The sequence below is a fragment of the Physella acuta genome, unplaced genomic scaffold (genome assembly GCF_028476545.2).
Source record: "Physella acuta isolate Inbredline_101_S28 unplaced genomic scaffold, ASM2847654v3 ptg000606l, whole genome shotgun sequence".
Lineage (NCBI taxonomy): Eukaryota > Metazoa > Mollusca > Gastropoda > Physidae > Physella > Physella acuta.
The window spans coordinates 133,428-150,784 of NW_026732125.1; the positions used below are offsets into that span (position 1 = coordinate 133,428).

The 17,357-nt window shown below is 34.1% G+C and overlaps 2 protein-coding genes and 1 long non-coding RNA gene across 10 annotated transcripts in view; 1 reads left to right on the plus strand and 2 right to left on the minus strand.

The window, feature by feature from the left end:
• Positions 1–925: 925 nt before the first annotated feature.
• On the minus strand, positions 926–7,237 carry LOC131947759 (tumor necrosis factor receptor superfamily member 6). Of its 4 annotated transcripts, none has more exons than XM_059309054.1 (5): positions 7,015–7,237; positions 5,834–6,485; positions 1,909–2,061; positions 1,328–1,461; positions 926–1,108 (listed from the first exon to the last, which is right to left on the minus strand). In XM_059309054.1, the coding sequence occupies exons 2-5, from the start codon at positions 6,033–6,035 to the stop codon at positions 974–976; spliced, it is 624 nt and encodes a 207-aa protein (XP_059165037.1). In that variant the 5' UTR covers positions 6,036–6,485; positions 7,015–7,237; the 3' UTR covers positions 926–973. The 4 variants fall into 4 exon arrangements, with proteins under 4 accessions (XP_059165037.1, XP_059165038.1, XP_059165040.1 ...); XM_059309055.1 differs by having other exon boundaries at positions 5,834–6,621; XM_059309057.1 differs by having other exon boundaries at positions 5,834–6,665.
• Positions 7,238–7,376: 139 nt separating this feature from the next.
• Positions 7,377–8,300, plus strand: LOC131947760 (uncharacterized). The gene is made up of 2 exons (XR_009387920.1): positions 7,377–7,488; positions 8,237–8,300. It is a non-coding gene; the product is annotated as an uncharacterized LOC131947760 (long non-coding RNA).
• An 89-nt stretch (positions 8,301–8,389) lies between these two features.
• LOC131947753 (titin) overlaps positions 8,390–17,357 on the minus strand; it is a gene marked incomplete at its 5' end in the record, with an annotated part of 410,194 nt that continues 401,226 nt past the window's right edge. For all 5 annotated transcript variants that reach the window (XM_059309048.1, XM_059309047.1, XM_059309046.1 and 2 more), the window contains 7 exon segments: positions 8,390–10,453; positions 11,717–11,843; positions 12,440–12,592; positions 12,876–13,037; positions 14,170–14,349; positions 15,219–15,419; positions 15,991–16,078. In XM_059309048.1, coding sequence (XP_059165031.1) covers positions 9,575–10,453; positions 11,717–11,843; positions 12,440–12,592; positions 12,876–13,037; positions 14,170–14,349; positions 15,219–15,419; positions 15,991–16,078 — 1,790 coding nt within the window.

Here is a 17,357-nt window from a genome sequence, read left to right on the forward strand (position 1 = left end):
ATATATATATATATATAATACACGTATATAGAACGTGTTCAAAATTCGGCGCCTTTTTTGCTCTTTTCGCTCCCCCTACAACGAAAACCTGGATACGCCTCTGGTCATCACACTTTCTGACGTACTATGAATGAGGGCAGTGCTTACTATTTTGACTTGACATTGATAAACAAAAGCTCCATTTTATTCCAGCTCATTGGATTTCACGTAGATCTATGTATTTCAATTTATTTCCATTTATTTCTATTTATTTCTATTAATTCAATAACGGTAACAACAGTAGTCACGGAGGCTTTTTTCACATTGGCTTTTTATAAAACTAAAAACAAACAAAAAACAACCCTTAATAACAACATTTTAGTTAAGAAAACATGATAACAACATTTAAATTAAAAAAGCAATTTTACAAGAAATAGACAGTTCAATGTGTCCTGTGTATTTACTATACAGTAAGTAGATACTGTCTGAGGAATAACAACAACAATTTTACATAAAATGTAGATCTATAGTTACTTCATTTATTCGGTTAAAATTCTGAATATTTGCTTTGATATTGTTAGTTTCTGATACTACTCATATCCCTAATCCACCCAATTATTAACCTCTAGCCCCACTACTTAACCTTAACCTTTAGCCCTAGCCCCCCACCCCCAACCCCTAAGCCCTGACGCGTAACCATAAGTAAGATATAAATAATGCAATACAAAATTAATACTAGGACCTAATGCCATTTGAACTAATACAAAAATGTATTAAATAAAAAGTCTTCTTTTTAAATATTCAAAAGCATCTATGCTGATAAATAGAAGCTAAATATAGAGGTAATAAGCACATCCAGAAAAGCAATGAGCAAAAATAAAATCCACTCCCATAGCAGTCCGAATATATATATATATATATATAATATGTTTGTGTGTGTGTGTGTGTGCATACACATTTTTTTCAATTTTTTATGTTTGCAAATGGATCATAATTATAGTTGGCCTACAACACAGATACAGATGATAAACATTGTGATGATCCGAAGCCATTTTGTTTTTATTTGTGAGGCTCCATTTAAATGCTGCGTCTCGGAGCTTTCTGTATTGCTTTGGAGCTCAATGGGCATCTGAAGAAAAGTATCAAAACATATATATATATGTATGTATGTATATATATATATATATATATATATATATATATATATATATATATATATATATATATATATATACATACATACATATATATAACGTGTGTGTATAATGTGTAGATAAATATAGATATATGTGTATTATTGTGTATAGATTATGAACAGTAACAGAGTAAAAAGTGCCATTCAACATACAATGGCCATCAAATTTGCAGTTCGAGCTTGTTCAATGCACACCGTGTCTTTGTTCTGAGTGCACGGTTCAGCAACGCCAGTGAACGGACATGATGAACACTCGGTGCACTGAGGTAGATAGTCGTAGATCGGGTCTAGGGAAAGACAGAGAGAAGGTCTTTAAAATAATAAATTTAGTTACCCGTAAATACAGTATAGGCGAGTGCCATAAATTAAGTACGTTAGTTAAAACTACGACTGAGTATTCCTAAAAAATTGAAAACGATAAATTGTTTTTTTCACTTTGAACAAAAACCTACCCCCTCCATCACTCCTCTATCCACCCTCGCCCCTCCCTGCAAACTTCTAATTTAATATTGCCTGAGCAATCAAAATGTTGCTGGGCATTACTCATTATCTTGGATGGTGTGGTCGAATGGTAGAGCACACTGCAATTCACCCCGAAAGTTTCGAGTTCGGTCTGTGAGTCGACCCAGCTCTAACGGGTACCTGGCTCAAGCCACTAAAACAGCTGAACTCTATCTGCTCTCTAGACTACAGTTCCTGACAAAACAATATGTTACATCATCATCTGGTCGTACCGAATCCTATGCAATAGAAATTGTGTGGACAGCCCAACACTGTATCCTTTGTCCGATTGCACGCGTGAATGACCACCGCCACGTCCCCGGGCTCCAGGGTAGTGCAGGGCTGGCAGCTCAATGCTCTGTGGTCAGTCTCCTCCATATAGGTGCCTGTGATAGAGAGAATGTTGACAACTTAGACACGTTTTTATAAAGTGTGGCCAGTCTCCTCCATATAGGTGCCTGGGTTAGAGAATGTTGACAACTTAGACACGTTTTTATAAAGTTTGGTCAATCTCTTCCATATAGGTGCCTGTGATAGAGAATGTTGACAACTTAGACACGTTTTTATAAAGTGTGGTCAGTCTCCTCCATATAGGTGCCTGTGATAGAGAATGTTGACAACTTAGACACGTTTTTATAAAGTGTGGCTAGTCTCATCCATATATGTGCCTGTGATAGAGAATGTTGTCAACTTAGACACGTTTTTATAAAGTGTGGTCAGTCTCCTCCATATAGGTGCCTGTGATAGAGAAAATGTTGACAACTTAGACACGTTTTTATAATGTGTGTTTAGTCTCCTCCATATAGGTGCCTGTGATAGAGAATGTTGACAACTTAGACACGTTTTTATAAAGTGTGGCTAGTCTCCTCCATATAGGTGCCTGTGATAGAGAATGTTGACAACTTAGACACGTTTTTATAAAGTGTGGCCAGTCTCATCCATATATGTGCCTGTGATAGAGAATGTTGACAACTTAGACACGTTTTTATAAAGTGTGGCTAGTCTCATCCATATATGTGCCTGTGATAGAGAATGTTGACAACTTAGACACGTTTTTATAAAGTGTGGTCAGTCTACTCCATATAGGTGCCTGTGATAGAGAATGTTGACAACTTAGACACGTTTTTATAAAGTGTGGTCAGTCTCCTCCATATAGGTGCCTGGGTTAGAGAGAATGTTGACAACTTAGACACGTTTTTATAAAGTGTGGTCAGTCTCCTCCATATAGGTGCCTGTGATAGAGAATGTTGACAACTTAGACACGTTTTTATAAAGTGTGGCTAGTCTCATCCATATATGTGCCTGTGATAGAGAATGTTGACAACTTAGACACGTTTTTATAAAGTGTGGTCAGTCTCCTCCATATAGGTGCCTGTGATAGAGAAAATGTTGACAACTTAGACACGTTTTTATAATGTGTGTTTAGTCTCCTCCATATAGGTGCCTGTGATAGAGAATGTTGACAACTTAGACACGTTTTTATAAAGTGTGGCTAGTCTCCTCCATATAGGTGCCTGTGATAGAGAATGTTGACAACTTAGACACGTTTTTATAAAGTGTGGCCAGTCTCATCCATATATGTGCCTGTGATAGAGAATGTTGTCAACTTAGACACGTTTTTATAAAGTGTGGTCAGTCTCCTCCATATAGGTGACTGTGATAGAGAAAATGTTGACAACTTAGACACGTTTTTATAATGTGTGTTTAGTCTCCTCCATATAGGTGCCTGTGATAGAGAATGTTGACAACTTAGACACGTTTTTATAAAGTGTGGCTAGTCTCCTCCATATAGGTGCCTGTGATAGAGAATGTTGACAACTTAGACACGTTTTTATAAAGTGTGGCCAGTCTCATCCATATATGTGCCTGTGATAGAGAATGTTGACAACTTAGACACGTTTTTATAAAGTGTGGCTAGTCTCATCCATATATGTGCCTGTGATAGAGAATGTTGACAACTTAGACACGTTTTTATAAAGTGTGGTCAGTCTACTCCATATAGGTGCCTGTGATAGAGAATGTTGACAACTTAGACACGTTTTTATAAAGTGTGGTCAGTCTCCTCCATATAGGTGCCTGGGTTAGAGAGAATGTTGACAACTTAGACACGTTTTTATAAAGTGTGGTCAGTCTCCTCCATATAGGTGCCTGTGATAGAGAATGTTGACAACTTAGACACGTTTTTATAAAGTGTGGCTAGTCTCATCCATATATGTGCCTGTGATAGAGAATGTTGACAACTTAGCAGGGGCGGAACTACAGTGCCGCCAGACCCCGCAATGCGGGGGGGCCCACGCCATTTAGGGGCCCAAGGCCGCCCATAATAATTATTTTTATAGTTAAAAAAAAATAATTTTCTTGCATTTTTGACTTGATGGTTGTTTTTTATAAAGAATATTGTAGCTGCGGTTGGATTATCTTTATTCTATAGACACCATCCCACACTCTTGTATATTATTTTTCCCTTTGTTTTTAAACCCTAGTGAAAGCCGAGTCATCTTTCTTCTACAATCAAACTTATCAAAGATAAGCAAACTTTGAAACCACTTCCATGACTTATTTCCCTTTTTAAAAAAATCAAACAGGGGTGCTCATAAGCTCCTTTTAATAGATTTGTACTAAACAAAATAAAAAGCAATTACCTCTTTTAATTATTTTTTTTTATAAAGTACTTACTAAACTTACTAAAGAATGACACTGTATAAAAAAGAAATGTATTTAAAATTAATAATTTAAATACAAAAAAATAAATAAAAAAATAAACATAATACGAGACACCATTACTTATTCAAAGCTTTCATATTTTATAATCTTTTGATTGAGAAGGGGTCAGAGGTAGTATACTAGAAAATTTGTATTTTGTGAAAATCAGTTTTATCTTATCTTAAGAAATAAGATAAAACTGATTTTCACAAAATACAATAAAGCACTTAGATGTACACACATATTTTGACACGATGTTGTAATTTGTTTTAATTGAAAAAAAAAACTTTTTTTTTCCCAACTAGAACAGGCCAGCAATGAGTAACATATATTCGTATTTTGTGTTTATATATATATATATATATATATATATATATATATATATATATATATATATATATATATATATATATATGGGGGGCCCTAAAAGTTTTTTTGCGGGGTGGCCCTTTTTTTCTAGTTCCGCCACTGCAACTTAGACACGTTTTTATAAAGTGTGGTCAGTCTCCTCCATATAGGTGCCTGTGATAGAGAAAATGTTGACAACTTAGACACGTTTTTATAATGTGTGTTTAGTCTCCTCCATATAGGTGCCTGTGATAGAGAATGTTGACAACTTAGACACGTTTTTATAAAGTGTGGCTAGTCTCCTCCATATAGGTGCCTGTGATAGAGAATGTTGACAACTTAGACACGTTTTTATAAAGTGTGGCCAGTCTCATCCATATATGTGCCTGTGATAGAGAATGTTGACAACTTAGACACGTTTTTATAAAGTGTGGCTAGTCTCATCCATATATGTGCCTGTGATAGAGAATGTTGACAACTTAGACACGTTTTTATAAAGTGTGGCTAGTCTCATCCATATATGTGCCTGTGATAGAGAATGTTGACAACTTAGACACGTTTTTATAAAGTGTGGTCAGTCTCCTCCATATAGGTGCCTGGGTTAAAATATGTTGTCAACTTAGACACGTTTTTATAAAGTGTGGTCAATCTCTTCCATATAGGTGCCCGTGTTAGAGAATATCATGTCAACTTAGACATGTTGCATTTTTAGAGTATATATTTTCAACTTAGTCATAATATATTGCTTTTTTTTAGAGAATATGTTGTCAACTTAGTTCTATGCTTTTATAAAGTGTGGTTATCCTCATAAAGGTGCCTCTGTTAGAAAATATTTTGTAAACTTGATCCCATTTTTTTGTTCTTCTAAAGACGGTAAAATGGTTTTACCGCCATCTTGCCATCTATAATTATATATATATATATATATATATATATATATATATATATATATATATATATATATATATATATATATATATATATATATATATATATATATATTTATATATATTCTTCTAGGATCAATACATAGTATTAATACATTACTGCAAAGCTAAATTTAGATACGTAGACCCTCTGTCAACCTCACCCACCATCGTCACTTACCCTCGGGACAATCTTGGCACCATCCAGTTGCCTGCTGATAGAATTCCCCAGAATGACAAGGTCCTTTGTCGTTCGTCACTGGACTGAGCGCTTCTGCCACCAAACGACCGGCAGACGTGAGCAAGAAGAGACACCACACCACGTGACCTGCTAACCTTGACATTTGCATTCCTCGCTGCTCACGTCTTGCGCGTGCTGTCATTTTGACTCCACGTTCGAAGCTCACATTTCAATGTCTTTCAGCTGAGAAAATCACACTCAAAGAAATAGACTGTCTAAAAAAATTGCAAGCGTAGATCCTTCGTTTTGTAGTCCAGATATCAATATTTTTATTTCATCAAATCTAAGAGCCAATGAAACAATTTTGTAGGTTCATTGATGAATTAATTAATGGTAAAATTTGCGTATTTCTTTGAGATCTTTTTTTTCAATAGAAAATGTTTTAAAAATCAAAGTTTTTTTATCCTTGCAAAAGTTTTCAAATTGTAATTCTTGTGAATTTACAGACCTCGTAATAATTTAGGTCGCGTGGATGTTCGAATAGCAGTCTGTTGGTGTTGGCGAAGAAAAATTTACTTGAGAGACTGCTAAAAATCACGTGATAGAGGTCATGTCTAGTCAAAGATCCCGAAGATGTTGAAATTCTTTGTTTCTGATGATAAACGAGTTTTAAAGCTCAAAGTAAACGAATTGGCTTTAAAGTTAAAGAATTTCTGTATGTCGAAGAACAATAACTCTAGCTCAATAGTTGGAATAGAATAAACACATTGTGTTGTCTTGATTCTTCCCTTTTAGAATTTTAATTTTAAATACGAATGTTTATAAACATAATCTTGTTAAGAAAACATTTTTAATTTTCAAGATTTATTTTTTAAAACTATTTTTCTAATTAATATTGAATATTTGAAAACTATTTCGCTTTTAATTTTTGTTTTGTTTTGATTGCAACAAAATACATTAACTTCTGATAATCTTATAAGGTCTTTCCAGTTCTAATTTTAAACTGTCACATACAAAAACTAACTTTAGTCATTAAAGTAAATAGGATGTAGTAGTTTTAAAAAAACCATAAAATTTAGAAAGTTGAAAAAAAAATTATGTAATAAATTTAAAAAAATAAACATACAAAAACTAACACATGAGGTAAACCAAATAGTCTATAGTGTATAAACAACGCCAACCTTCAACTAGATCTGCAACCACGAATCTTTTTAATCTTCAGATTTTTAGTGTTACCCTGGACACGCAACATTAAATCAACCATTATTTTTAGCTCGTCATAAATATAATGTACTTTAATATTATACAACAGTCTATCATACTATCATAAGAAGTATTTAAAAAATTCACAATTCTCACGTAAATTATCCATTAGATTAACAATTTAGAAAGAATATTTCTTCAACAGGAAGATAAATACAAATATATCACTTAAACTTACATGTCATCGGAAAAATCCGATTCAACTGCCATGTAATTTTTTAACAGGTGAACAACTTTCCACCTGCTGACGTCAGAAGTTGAGGGTTAAAATCTGGGCAACGTCAAAGTTTAGTTTCTATAACAATAAAGAATGTGGGGTAAAGAGTGGGCCTAAATCTTGATGGCTAAAACACACCAGAAGACATGGCCACGAAAAGGTGTGAGGCAGTGAGGTAGGGGGTGGGGTAAGACGACATGACCTCACTGAAAAAAACGCAGAACCCACAAATTGTGCTATTGTGTTCACACAATTAATTGTCCGTAAAAAACATTTTACTTTAAGCTAAACTAGAGTTGTTAGATTTCTGCCTAATACCAATTCGCCCCCCCCCCCCTTTTTTTTTCTTTTCTCCAAATAAAATAGACTAGGCAAATAGAGTTATTTACCACCATTCTCTCATTCCTTATTTTCTTCGTTCTAAAATTGTAATATTGGAGGGGATTTCCTCATACATAATTAAGTGTTACGTGTCAACATGTTACCCGCTATATGGCCGTTGATTCCGACTTCAACCTGCTTTGCTTTTTGGATTTGCTTCAATAGGTTTTGTCCACTCAAGAACAAACTACAAGGCAACAGTTATTTCGGAGTTGTCTCTCTTAGACTGGTTGATGTTCCCAGCTAACAAAATGCTTAGGCCAGGGGGAAGAACTCGAAACGTTAGGAGTTAGCAATCATACGCTGTCTCTCGCATGACCAATCCAATCCTCTCATTTAACTAATGAGGGGGGAGGGCAAGTGAGAGAAGCAACCTGGGGGAGACCACAACTCCCCAGGGGCAGAGTGAGATTTATAAGACCTCCAGCCCTTTCCTGAGTGGAGTTACTTTTTGAAAGAAAAATAAAAAAAATAAAACATGTTATTTTAGGAAAATTAAATTTTATTGACATTAGAAAAAATGTATATTATATATTTTACAGAACTATTCACAGCAAGCTCTACAACATTACTAGTCTGGTGAAAAACTTAGCAGAAAATCACAAGGTTAATAACTAATTAAGAAGTCTACATGTTAGAACATGCATTTTATTGTAATTAATTAAATTTCTAAAATCCTTTAAAATGGCAGTTAAAATTTTCATTGGTTGGGTTTAGACACATCAGAGACTTGTGCATATGTTTGAGGCGTACACATAAAAATAAGTCAGAAACATAAAAATTAGAACACATAAAAACAAGTCGTATAGGGCATAAATAAAATAAAATCTGAAATGTGAAGAATTCAAAAATAAATTATACTCACCAACCATAATTGGTTTACAAAGAATCATTAAGAAGTTGCAATCACATAAAAACAAAATTAAAAATAAAATAAAAATGGGGGACTGAGCAAACACACTTCAAGTTCTATAACTCTGAGCAATTCAGGTTGTTTTTGTTGTTAACTAAAGGAAAAACTTTTAAAGCCACATATTGTAAAGAACTGACAATTGTAAAAGGAAATCGTTGATAAAATGTATTTTGTTTTTGCGAATTAAACATTGAATAAAAATTTATAAACTCTAATAGGTTAAAAAAAAACAACTTCTATTTACATGATAAATTGATGCATCATAAATACATAACTATTATGCCTGGATTTTTAAAATGTAACCAAATTAAATAAAAATAGTCCATTAACTGTTTATGTGGCATAAAAATATAATGTGCTAATTAACAAAAGTGCAAAATTTAAAAAATCTGGCAGCTTGGTGAACCATGAATAGTATTCTTGGGATACTTTGTCTACCTATATGGCAGGTTTTACTGGCTAGATATATGTATACTTAATTTACTTTTAGATAAAGGTAAATTATTAGTTGTCTGATAAATGTATACTTATGCCAGATAAATGTATACTTTGTTGGTTGCCAGATAAATCTATAGCTTGTTGGTTGCCAGATAAATGTATACTTTATTGGTTGCCAGATAAATGTATACTTTGTTGGTTGCCAGATAAATGTATAATTTATTGGTTAACAAATATATGTATACTTGGTTGCCAGATAAAAATATACTTTTAGTTCAAGATAAATGTATACCTTATCCACAGAGAACACAATGTTTTTGTTTGCTTGTAAATAAATTTACCAGTATCCACCTGGTTTATTATCGGCTAGTCGTACGATGGAGCACATTTTTATCCAAATCAAGATAAGAAAATATTTTCTATAAATATTTGCATCAATCACTTTTTTTTGTTTCCAACAGAAATAACATGAGGAAAATATATCCTTTCCGAATAGAGGAATTAAATATTGGAATGATTCCTGAACAGATCACATTTGTAGGACAGTTAACTCTGCTGAACATGTGACTTCTCCGTGAGAGTTAACGGCCTTGCATACATAGTCCCCTTCGTCGTCTTCTTCGATGCTTCGTATAATCAGAGAATGAGCGCCAGTTGTTTTGTTGGCATTCAAGGTGTGCCTGTCATCCTGATGGACTTCCTCGTCCTCAAGGAACCATGTGACGTCAGGTGACGGGTCACCTGACACAATGACGTCAAACCTGGCAGAGTCACCGGCACATGCCTTGCAGTTTTTTACAGTTTTGGTGAACACTGGAACTGATGTTTTTGTGACAGTTCCTGCATCTAATTGTTTATCATCCAGTTTTTTCTTTGCTAACGAGGGCGAGACAGTGTTAGGTGCGGGGGCTATCCTCGCAGTTTCTTTCACCTGCGAAATGTCCTTTTTGTCACGTCTAAATTTAGAGTCACTGTTAATAGAGCTCAGATCTTTAGAGTTTTCAGACGCAACATTTTCCTTAAGATTCTTGTGTACTGCACGTCCTTCACTTGTTTTATTATTTTCTTCTTTTGTCAGAGAAGTAGCTTTGTGGGAATTCCCAATGTTCTTTTTATCACTTTGGGAATTCCCGATGTCTGAATTATCATCCAATCCATTTACATTGGAACTTTGGGCAATTTTAGGTGAAATTTCATCAAGATGGTCATCACTGGACATCAGTTCACTGCGGGTCAAGGTCGGAGCTTCTCCCTCCTGACCAGGTGATTCTGAGATGACAGGTCTTGAAGGTGAGGAGCTTCTGGAACCCAGGATGCTGTCCTGGCTGCTGCTTCTGCTTAGGTTAAAGTTGTTTTGGCTGGGGATTTTCTTCAACCTTCCCACAGCGAGCACAGCCTTGCCAGTTTTCTGTTGACACGGGAGAAATAAATGTCAGACCAAAATGTTACCAAACAATGGAAAAATATAGGCAGGAAATGCTTTAATTAAATAAGGTTAAAAATTGTTAAGGGCATGGGCAGGTGATGAAAACCAAAATAACCAAAATGCTTATTTCTAACATAATGCTATAATATTTAGCATATAGTTATGACTCAAAGAGATTAGTCAAAAAATTTTAAAAAATGGCAAAAAATGTCCTTCCGTTACCATGGTGATGGCGGCAATGTATATGCTAAATACTTAAGAATTAGGTTAAGAAATAAACATTTCTGTTATTTTGGTTTTCATCACCCACCCATGCCCTTAAAAATAAATGGCTAAAACTCATTTGATTTAGAAGTTTTCTACCATCAACCAGTAGTTAAATAGACTCATGTGGTGTATTGTGTATAACAAAATGTATGAAAGAGGATTTTTTTTTTATTAAAGCTTAGGAATACTTGCAGATAATTAGTTTTAATAAAGGGTCTACATTTACAAAAAATCCTGAACAAAATTTTCAAAATATAGACCAGACGAATTAAGTCCACCTGTTTCTGACTTTGGTATAGGAAGAGTTAGTGTGGTAAGGTCTATGACCAGTTGCCTTTGCTAGGGAATGTAAATGCAGATGGCAGCAGGCAGATGGTAGCAGGCAGATGGTACCCAGCAGACATCAGTGAACAACCGCTCATTCTATTTACAGCAATCCAGAACTGAACTTGAGACTTAAGCACTACCACCTAACCTCACCACCCCATCTCTTAAGTCATAACTCCCTAAATACATTTTTAACAAAAGCAGTTCATAATCTGCTCTATACTTTCACACGATTTTGGGGAACTGAAGACAACAGGGTGTCTGCAAAATCAACAGCCACGGAGCAGACAAAATGGAAGGTTATGGTTGAGGCCCTATCCTCCACAAGGAGTAAAGAGGAATAAAGGCAATCAAGTCACCCAAAATTAAGATCCCTTGATGTTGTAATTTCTATTAGCAGAAAATCTAAGGTTTCATGTACCAGACAGCTTACAAAGTGGTAAAAAATGAAACAATTGTAAACAAACGGACCATCCACTTGCAGACAGCTTACAAAGTGGATGAAAATGAAACAATTGTAAACAAACTGACCATCCACTTGCAGACAGCTTACAAAGTGGTAAGAAATGAAACAATTGTAAACAAACTGACCATCCACTTGCAGACAGCTTACAAAGTGGTTAAAATTAAAACAATTGTAAACAAACTGACCATCCACTTGCGCCTGACCATGAAGCGTTTCAGTCTCTCTGTGTTGAGGCGCTTGTACCGTATGCCGTCGACCTCGTCTTGGTTCAACCAGTCATGTGACAGGCAGTCATGTGTCAACATGCGGTCCCTGTTAGAAACATTTGAAAAAATCATGCGTCAACATGCGATCCCTGTGAGAAACATTTGAAAAAATCATGTATCAACATGAGGTCCCTGTGAGGAATATTTTAAAAGTCATGTATCATTAAATGAATTGTGTTTCACATTATATTATGTAGATGATCAAATGTTTTAAAATGCTCAGTACCAACACATTACTTGTATTTCACATTATATTAAGTAGATGATAAATTGATTTAAAATGCTCTGTACTGAAACCCTTCTTCACTCCAAGCAGATTGTACTTAATATAAATAGACAGTAGTAATTTCCTGAACTTGGTTATCAATAACAGTTCAACACAAATAATTGAGTGTTGTTTTTAGTGCCAACTTTGATTTTTACAACTCACTGAGTAAGTTGAATGTGTAATGCTCAAGCAATACATCTACTGAATAGTTCATGTATTAGAAAAAAAACAACGAACAATAGGAATAACAGCAAACATGTTTGAAAACTTTAGTATAGTTACCAACATGAAATGACCACATATCAAAGCATGACTTACTCTAACTCTAGTATAGCTACCAGCATGAACTAACCACATATCAAAGCATCACTTACTCTTTCTTCTTGACCAGTAGCTTAGAGATAAAATCTTTGGCTTGATCGGAGATCTCATCAAAAGCCTCGTCATCAAAGTCAAACTCTCCGCTGGTCACGCTGGCCAGGGTCTCGGCCTCATTGTCACCCAGGAATGGGGACAGGCCAGATAAGCTGTGATACAACAAGATACAAGATAAGCTGAGAGATATAGAAACAAGTTGATACAAGATAAGCCGAGAAAAACAGATACAAGTTGATGACATGGTGAGAAAGACAAGATAAAGTGGCTGATGAGAAGGGTGTCGTAATTAAACTGTGATTTACCAAGCTCTTATGAAAAAAAAATGGCATTAAATAAAAGCTAATATGAATAATTTACTGAATATAATACACTCCATAAACAAACAAATTACAGCACATAACAAATAACTAAAACACCCCACAAAAAACTTACAGCACATAGCAAATGACTCCAATACTCCACATATCTGTACTAAATCCAATCTCATCATAATTGATGACTTCAGGGGCAATGAACTCTGGAGTTCCAAACAAAACCTTGACACTCTCCCCTGCTTTAAAGAAGCGAGCCAGGCCAAAGTCTATGATCTTTATTCTAAAAACAAAATATCATAATCTGTACGGAACATATTAATTAACATCATTTTGATTTAAATGTCACTTATATGTCAGTATATTCACCATATTATGACAAGGGGTCATCTATAAATGACATCACGCCTTTTTTGCAGATTTTTACCTCCCCCCCTCCGTCACAAAAAGCCAGCCCCCCCCCCCCCCCCCCTTATAATGACATCACACCTCAGCCTACAGCCACCCTTAAAATTGCAGTTGAATTTTTCTTAAAATACGATATTTTTTCAAAATCTTGTCTGAACTCTGTCAACATAGAGTATTTTATTCAATTCCTAGTACAATTTATTAAAACAGTTTTCTAAAATGCAAATTAACAGCTAAAATTAGTTTTCTAACATTGCTTTTTTTTAAAATGCAAAAGTATGATGTCACACTATCTGAATCCCCCCCCCCCCTCATCACACACTGTCATAAAATTATGGACTGCCCTGCTCCCCCCTACGAGTGTGATGTCATTTATGGACGACCCCCAACTGCAATCCATAACAGATTTTTATAAATCTTAAAGGAATGGTGGGGTCAAAAGTTAGAGCTTGAGACTGCAAACCAAAGGGCTCGAGTCTGTAAGACATTCTTTGGGGGAGTCTGTAAGACATTCTTTGGGTCCACCCAGCTTAGATGGTTACATGACTCATGTTAGGGAAACTAAGGACATGGGAATATTGCTGATCACCTCAAGCTTTCGATTTGCACCCCCCCCCCCGCTCAAATTTTTCTCCATATGTTTTGCTATTTTTTGCCTTGGTGTACCCCCCTAAATGGTGTCACCCAGTGTGGTCCACGCCCCCTCCCCCTCTCGCTATGCCCCGGTTGCTGACCACACTATTCCCCTGTATGCTGAGGTTATTGATATGTCTAAACTCTAATTCATCTGCCTCATGTGTTTTGGGCCCGGGCACGAAAAGATTATAATGATAAATCTGCCTTTGGATAATTAATCACAATGTGAAAACCTGCCAGAATTGTCTGCTACACGCAGGATATCTTCAGGCTTGACCGCCACCCCGCATCAGCTGATCTTTAATTAGACTTAGTTTGCTTGATTATTCTCATTAATATCGCCAGGTAATAAAACAGCTGGCGAGACCCACCTGTTGGAGTTTTCAGCCACGCAGAGAATGTTTTCTGGCTTGAGATCAAGGTGAAGGATGTTGAGGTTGTGCATGTAGGAGACCCCCTCACAAATCTGTCTCAGAAAGTGGACGCAGTCGCGCTCGGTGAGGACAAAATCTTCCCCGATCACTCGCTCAAACAGTTCACCTGCCCCAACGCTGTGGACAAACAATAAACATGTGATTTCTTGCTTCATAACTGCACACATTATTTTTTTAAATTTTATTCAGTAAATATAATATTACTTGTCCAGTTGTTTATATTATAACATTAAATTAAGTTAACGTATTAAATTAAGTAATTATGACCTAATTTAACTTACAAAGTCATGACTAAATCCAAAATTTTTGTATTTTTCATGGCTCTTATAACTCATATAACAAAAGCAAACAGGCTGACATAAACATGTAACTCACAATTCCATAACTCATAAAAATTAAAAAACTCATTATTTCCTAACTAAAAAAAAATCTCTTTATTCTATGAGATAAAAAACAAACATCAATTTACTATACCTGACTTAGAAAACAAAAACCATAAACTCAATATTCCATAAATTAGAAAAAAAAAAACAACTCATTATTCCATGAATTAGAAAAAAAACCATCAACTCATTATTCCATGAATTAGAAAAAAAAACTATCAACTCACTATCCCATGAAAGCCATCAATTCACTAATCCCATCAATTAGAGAAATAAACCGGGAGTGATCTCCCCTAAATTTTCTCAAATATTCTAATATAACACTACGTGGGCAGGCAACTCGGAATATAGACATGATTTTTGTTTACTTAAACTTTAAAAATAGAATAAAATCTAGTAGAAAAAAGAATTGCGCACCAAGTGAGGTGTAAAACATAGAGATTTGTAAAAATCTCGATTTTTTTTTTTGCACGATTACAAGACTTTCTCTATACTTCGTATATACGAGAAAGTAAAAAACCATCAACTCACTATTCCATCAATTAGAGAAAAAAGCCATCAACTCACTATTCCATCAATTAGAGAAAAAAGCCATCAACTCACTATTCCATGACCAATATGATTCTCCTGGGTTCCTCAAAGGCGTCCCATAACATGAGCAGCTTGGGATGGCGCAGCTTGTTCATGATATCTATCTCATTCTTCAGCTGAGTTTTTTCTTTTTCTCTGCATTTGATGATCTTGGCAGCAAACACACTTCCGTCTGACTTTTGATTGCACTTATATACAATGCCAAATTTCCCTCTAGAATAGAAAATAATTATGTAAAAAAAAGATTATTTTAACCAGCAATTGTTTTCTTTTTGTTATAGTATATATAAACTGTTTTTTTTTATTATAATAATAATAATAATTAATATACTTAGATTTAAATTAATTAGGCATTATTTTAACAATCAACCTTTTTCTTTTTTATTTGAAAAAGTTTATTTCTTTATTTGTTTATTAATATTTACTATTTAGTCTTAAATTAACTAATTAAAAAATTATTTTAACCATTAACCTTTTTCTTTTTTACTTAGAAAGTTTAGTTTCTTTATAAATTTTTAAAAATATTTTTAGATTTGAATTAATTAAACAATTATTTTAGATTAATATTTATACTTACTAAAACTATATTTTCACTACTTATAATTATTTAACCAAGTTTGTATGACAAATAAATGCTTTACAAAATGGTTGTCTACCCACAACCAGCTTTGTTTGTGTAGTTAACAGTTATTTCCCTTGACTAGCTCAGTCTAATATTTTTACAGCAAGAACCATTGACAGTGACAGAAATTAAATTCTTTAAGGGTTAAAAAAACAAACTTACTTCCCAACTTCATTTTGGAGATCATAAAGATTTTCAAACTGATCTTTTATGTTCACTTTAACATCTCTTGGTTCAAACGGTAGCTCATCTGAGGGAAACAATTTAATTAGGTTTTTAATTATAACAGTCTTTTTACATTTAAGGTGTTTAATTTATTTACAAATCGAATTTTATTTTTATATATAATTTATGTGTAAAAATATTACAAAACTTATATTAATGTCAATGTCATTTTATGGTAAAAGTTAAAGAAAACTAATGTTTTAAAGCCACAAAATCTTATACCGCGTTTACACTTGCGACATGTATACTATATATTTCTAGGAAAAAAAACTTCGCAATAAGTGAGTAGGCTCCCCTATTATCGTAGGCCCTATAGCGAAGTTTTTTTTTCTAGACATGTATAGTATACATGTCGCAAGTGTAAACGCGGTATTACAGAAACTGTTTCATAAACTTTTTTAAACACTAAAGTAAACTGTCACAACTTATAGAAAACAAAGATCATTAAAGTATTTTATTCCACTACCAAAGTTAATTAATATATATGATCTAAATGTTAACTATCCATTGCTAAAGTGATATCTAGATTTTTAGCTACAGACTCAGAGTTTTTAACACAGAGAAAAGTTTTAAAGTTATTACAGGTTTCAGATTATTTTAGAATGGTTACATATTTAGATATAATAAATAAATAGTTGTTATAATTTAGTTGAATAAACAATTTTATTTGATCAAAACATGATTGGATTGTTTGAAAGATTACTAAGTCCACTGTCAAAATTTAAGAAGGCAATCTAAAAAAGTTTTTTCAAACAAACAAAACAGAAGCGGTAAGCTTCAAGCCGTAATACATTACTTCCTAATTATCATTTCATTAAAACATTATATTAAGTATTTTTTAAAATTCCGTTAGACTGTTTAAGATTTGCACCCCTCTCCCCCCCCCCCCCTTTGCATTATAATTAAGATCATGCTTGACTGATTATGAAATCTTCCCCAATTAATTTAACTCCTGCAGACAAGCCAGCAATTGTTCATGCAAATGATATAAAAACTATAAAATTGTTTCTCATTAAACTTTAGTTACTAATTGCATTGCATAAGTATTCACGATGCTTGTTCTATTTTAATTAAGAGAGTTCATTATTTATGTTTACAATCCTGATGTTAAAATTTGGATAAATTTTCTCTATATCCCTAAGCGTGCTGAAAATTTAATACAAGTTCCAATGATATATTAAAAGTTTAATGCACCATATATTTCAAATCTAATAATACATCATGGATCAAAAGTCTATTTTATCATGTGTTAAAAATCTAATACAAAAATCTGGGTACATTCACCCTTTACAACCTGAAGCAAA

Coding starts and splice junctions, on each gene's coding strand:
- LOC131947759 (XM_059309054.1), bottom strand. CDS start 6,035: ATGACAGCACGCGCAAGACGTGAGCAGCGAGGAATGCAAATGTCAAGG. Junction 1,462..1,908: donor TTTCTATTGCATAGGATTCG/GTACGACCAGAT, acceptor GTCTTTCCCTAG/ACCCGATCTACGACTATCTA. Junction 1,109..1,327: donor CTGCAAATTTGATGGCCATT/GTATGTTGAATG, acceptor ACTTTTCTTCAG/ATGCCCATTGAGCTCCAAAG.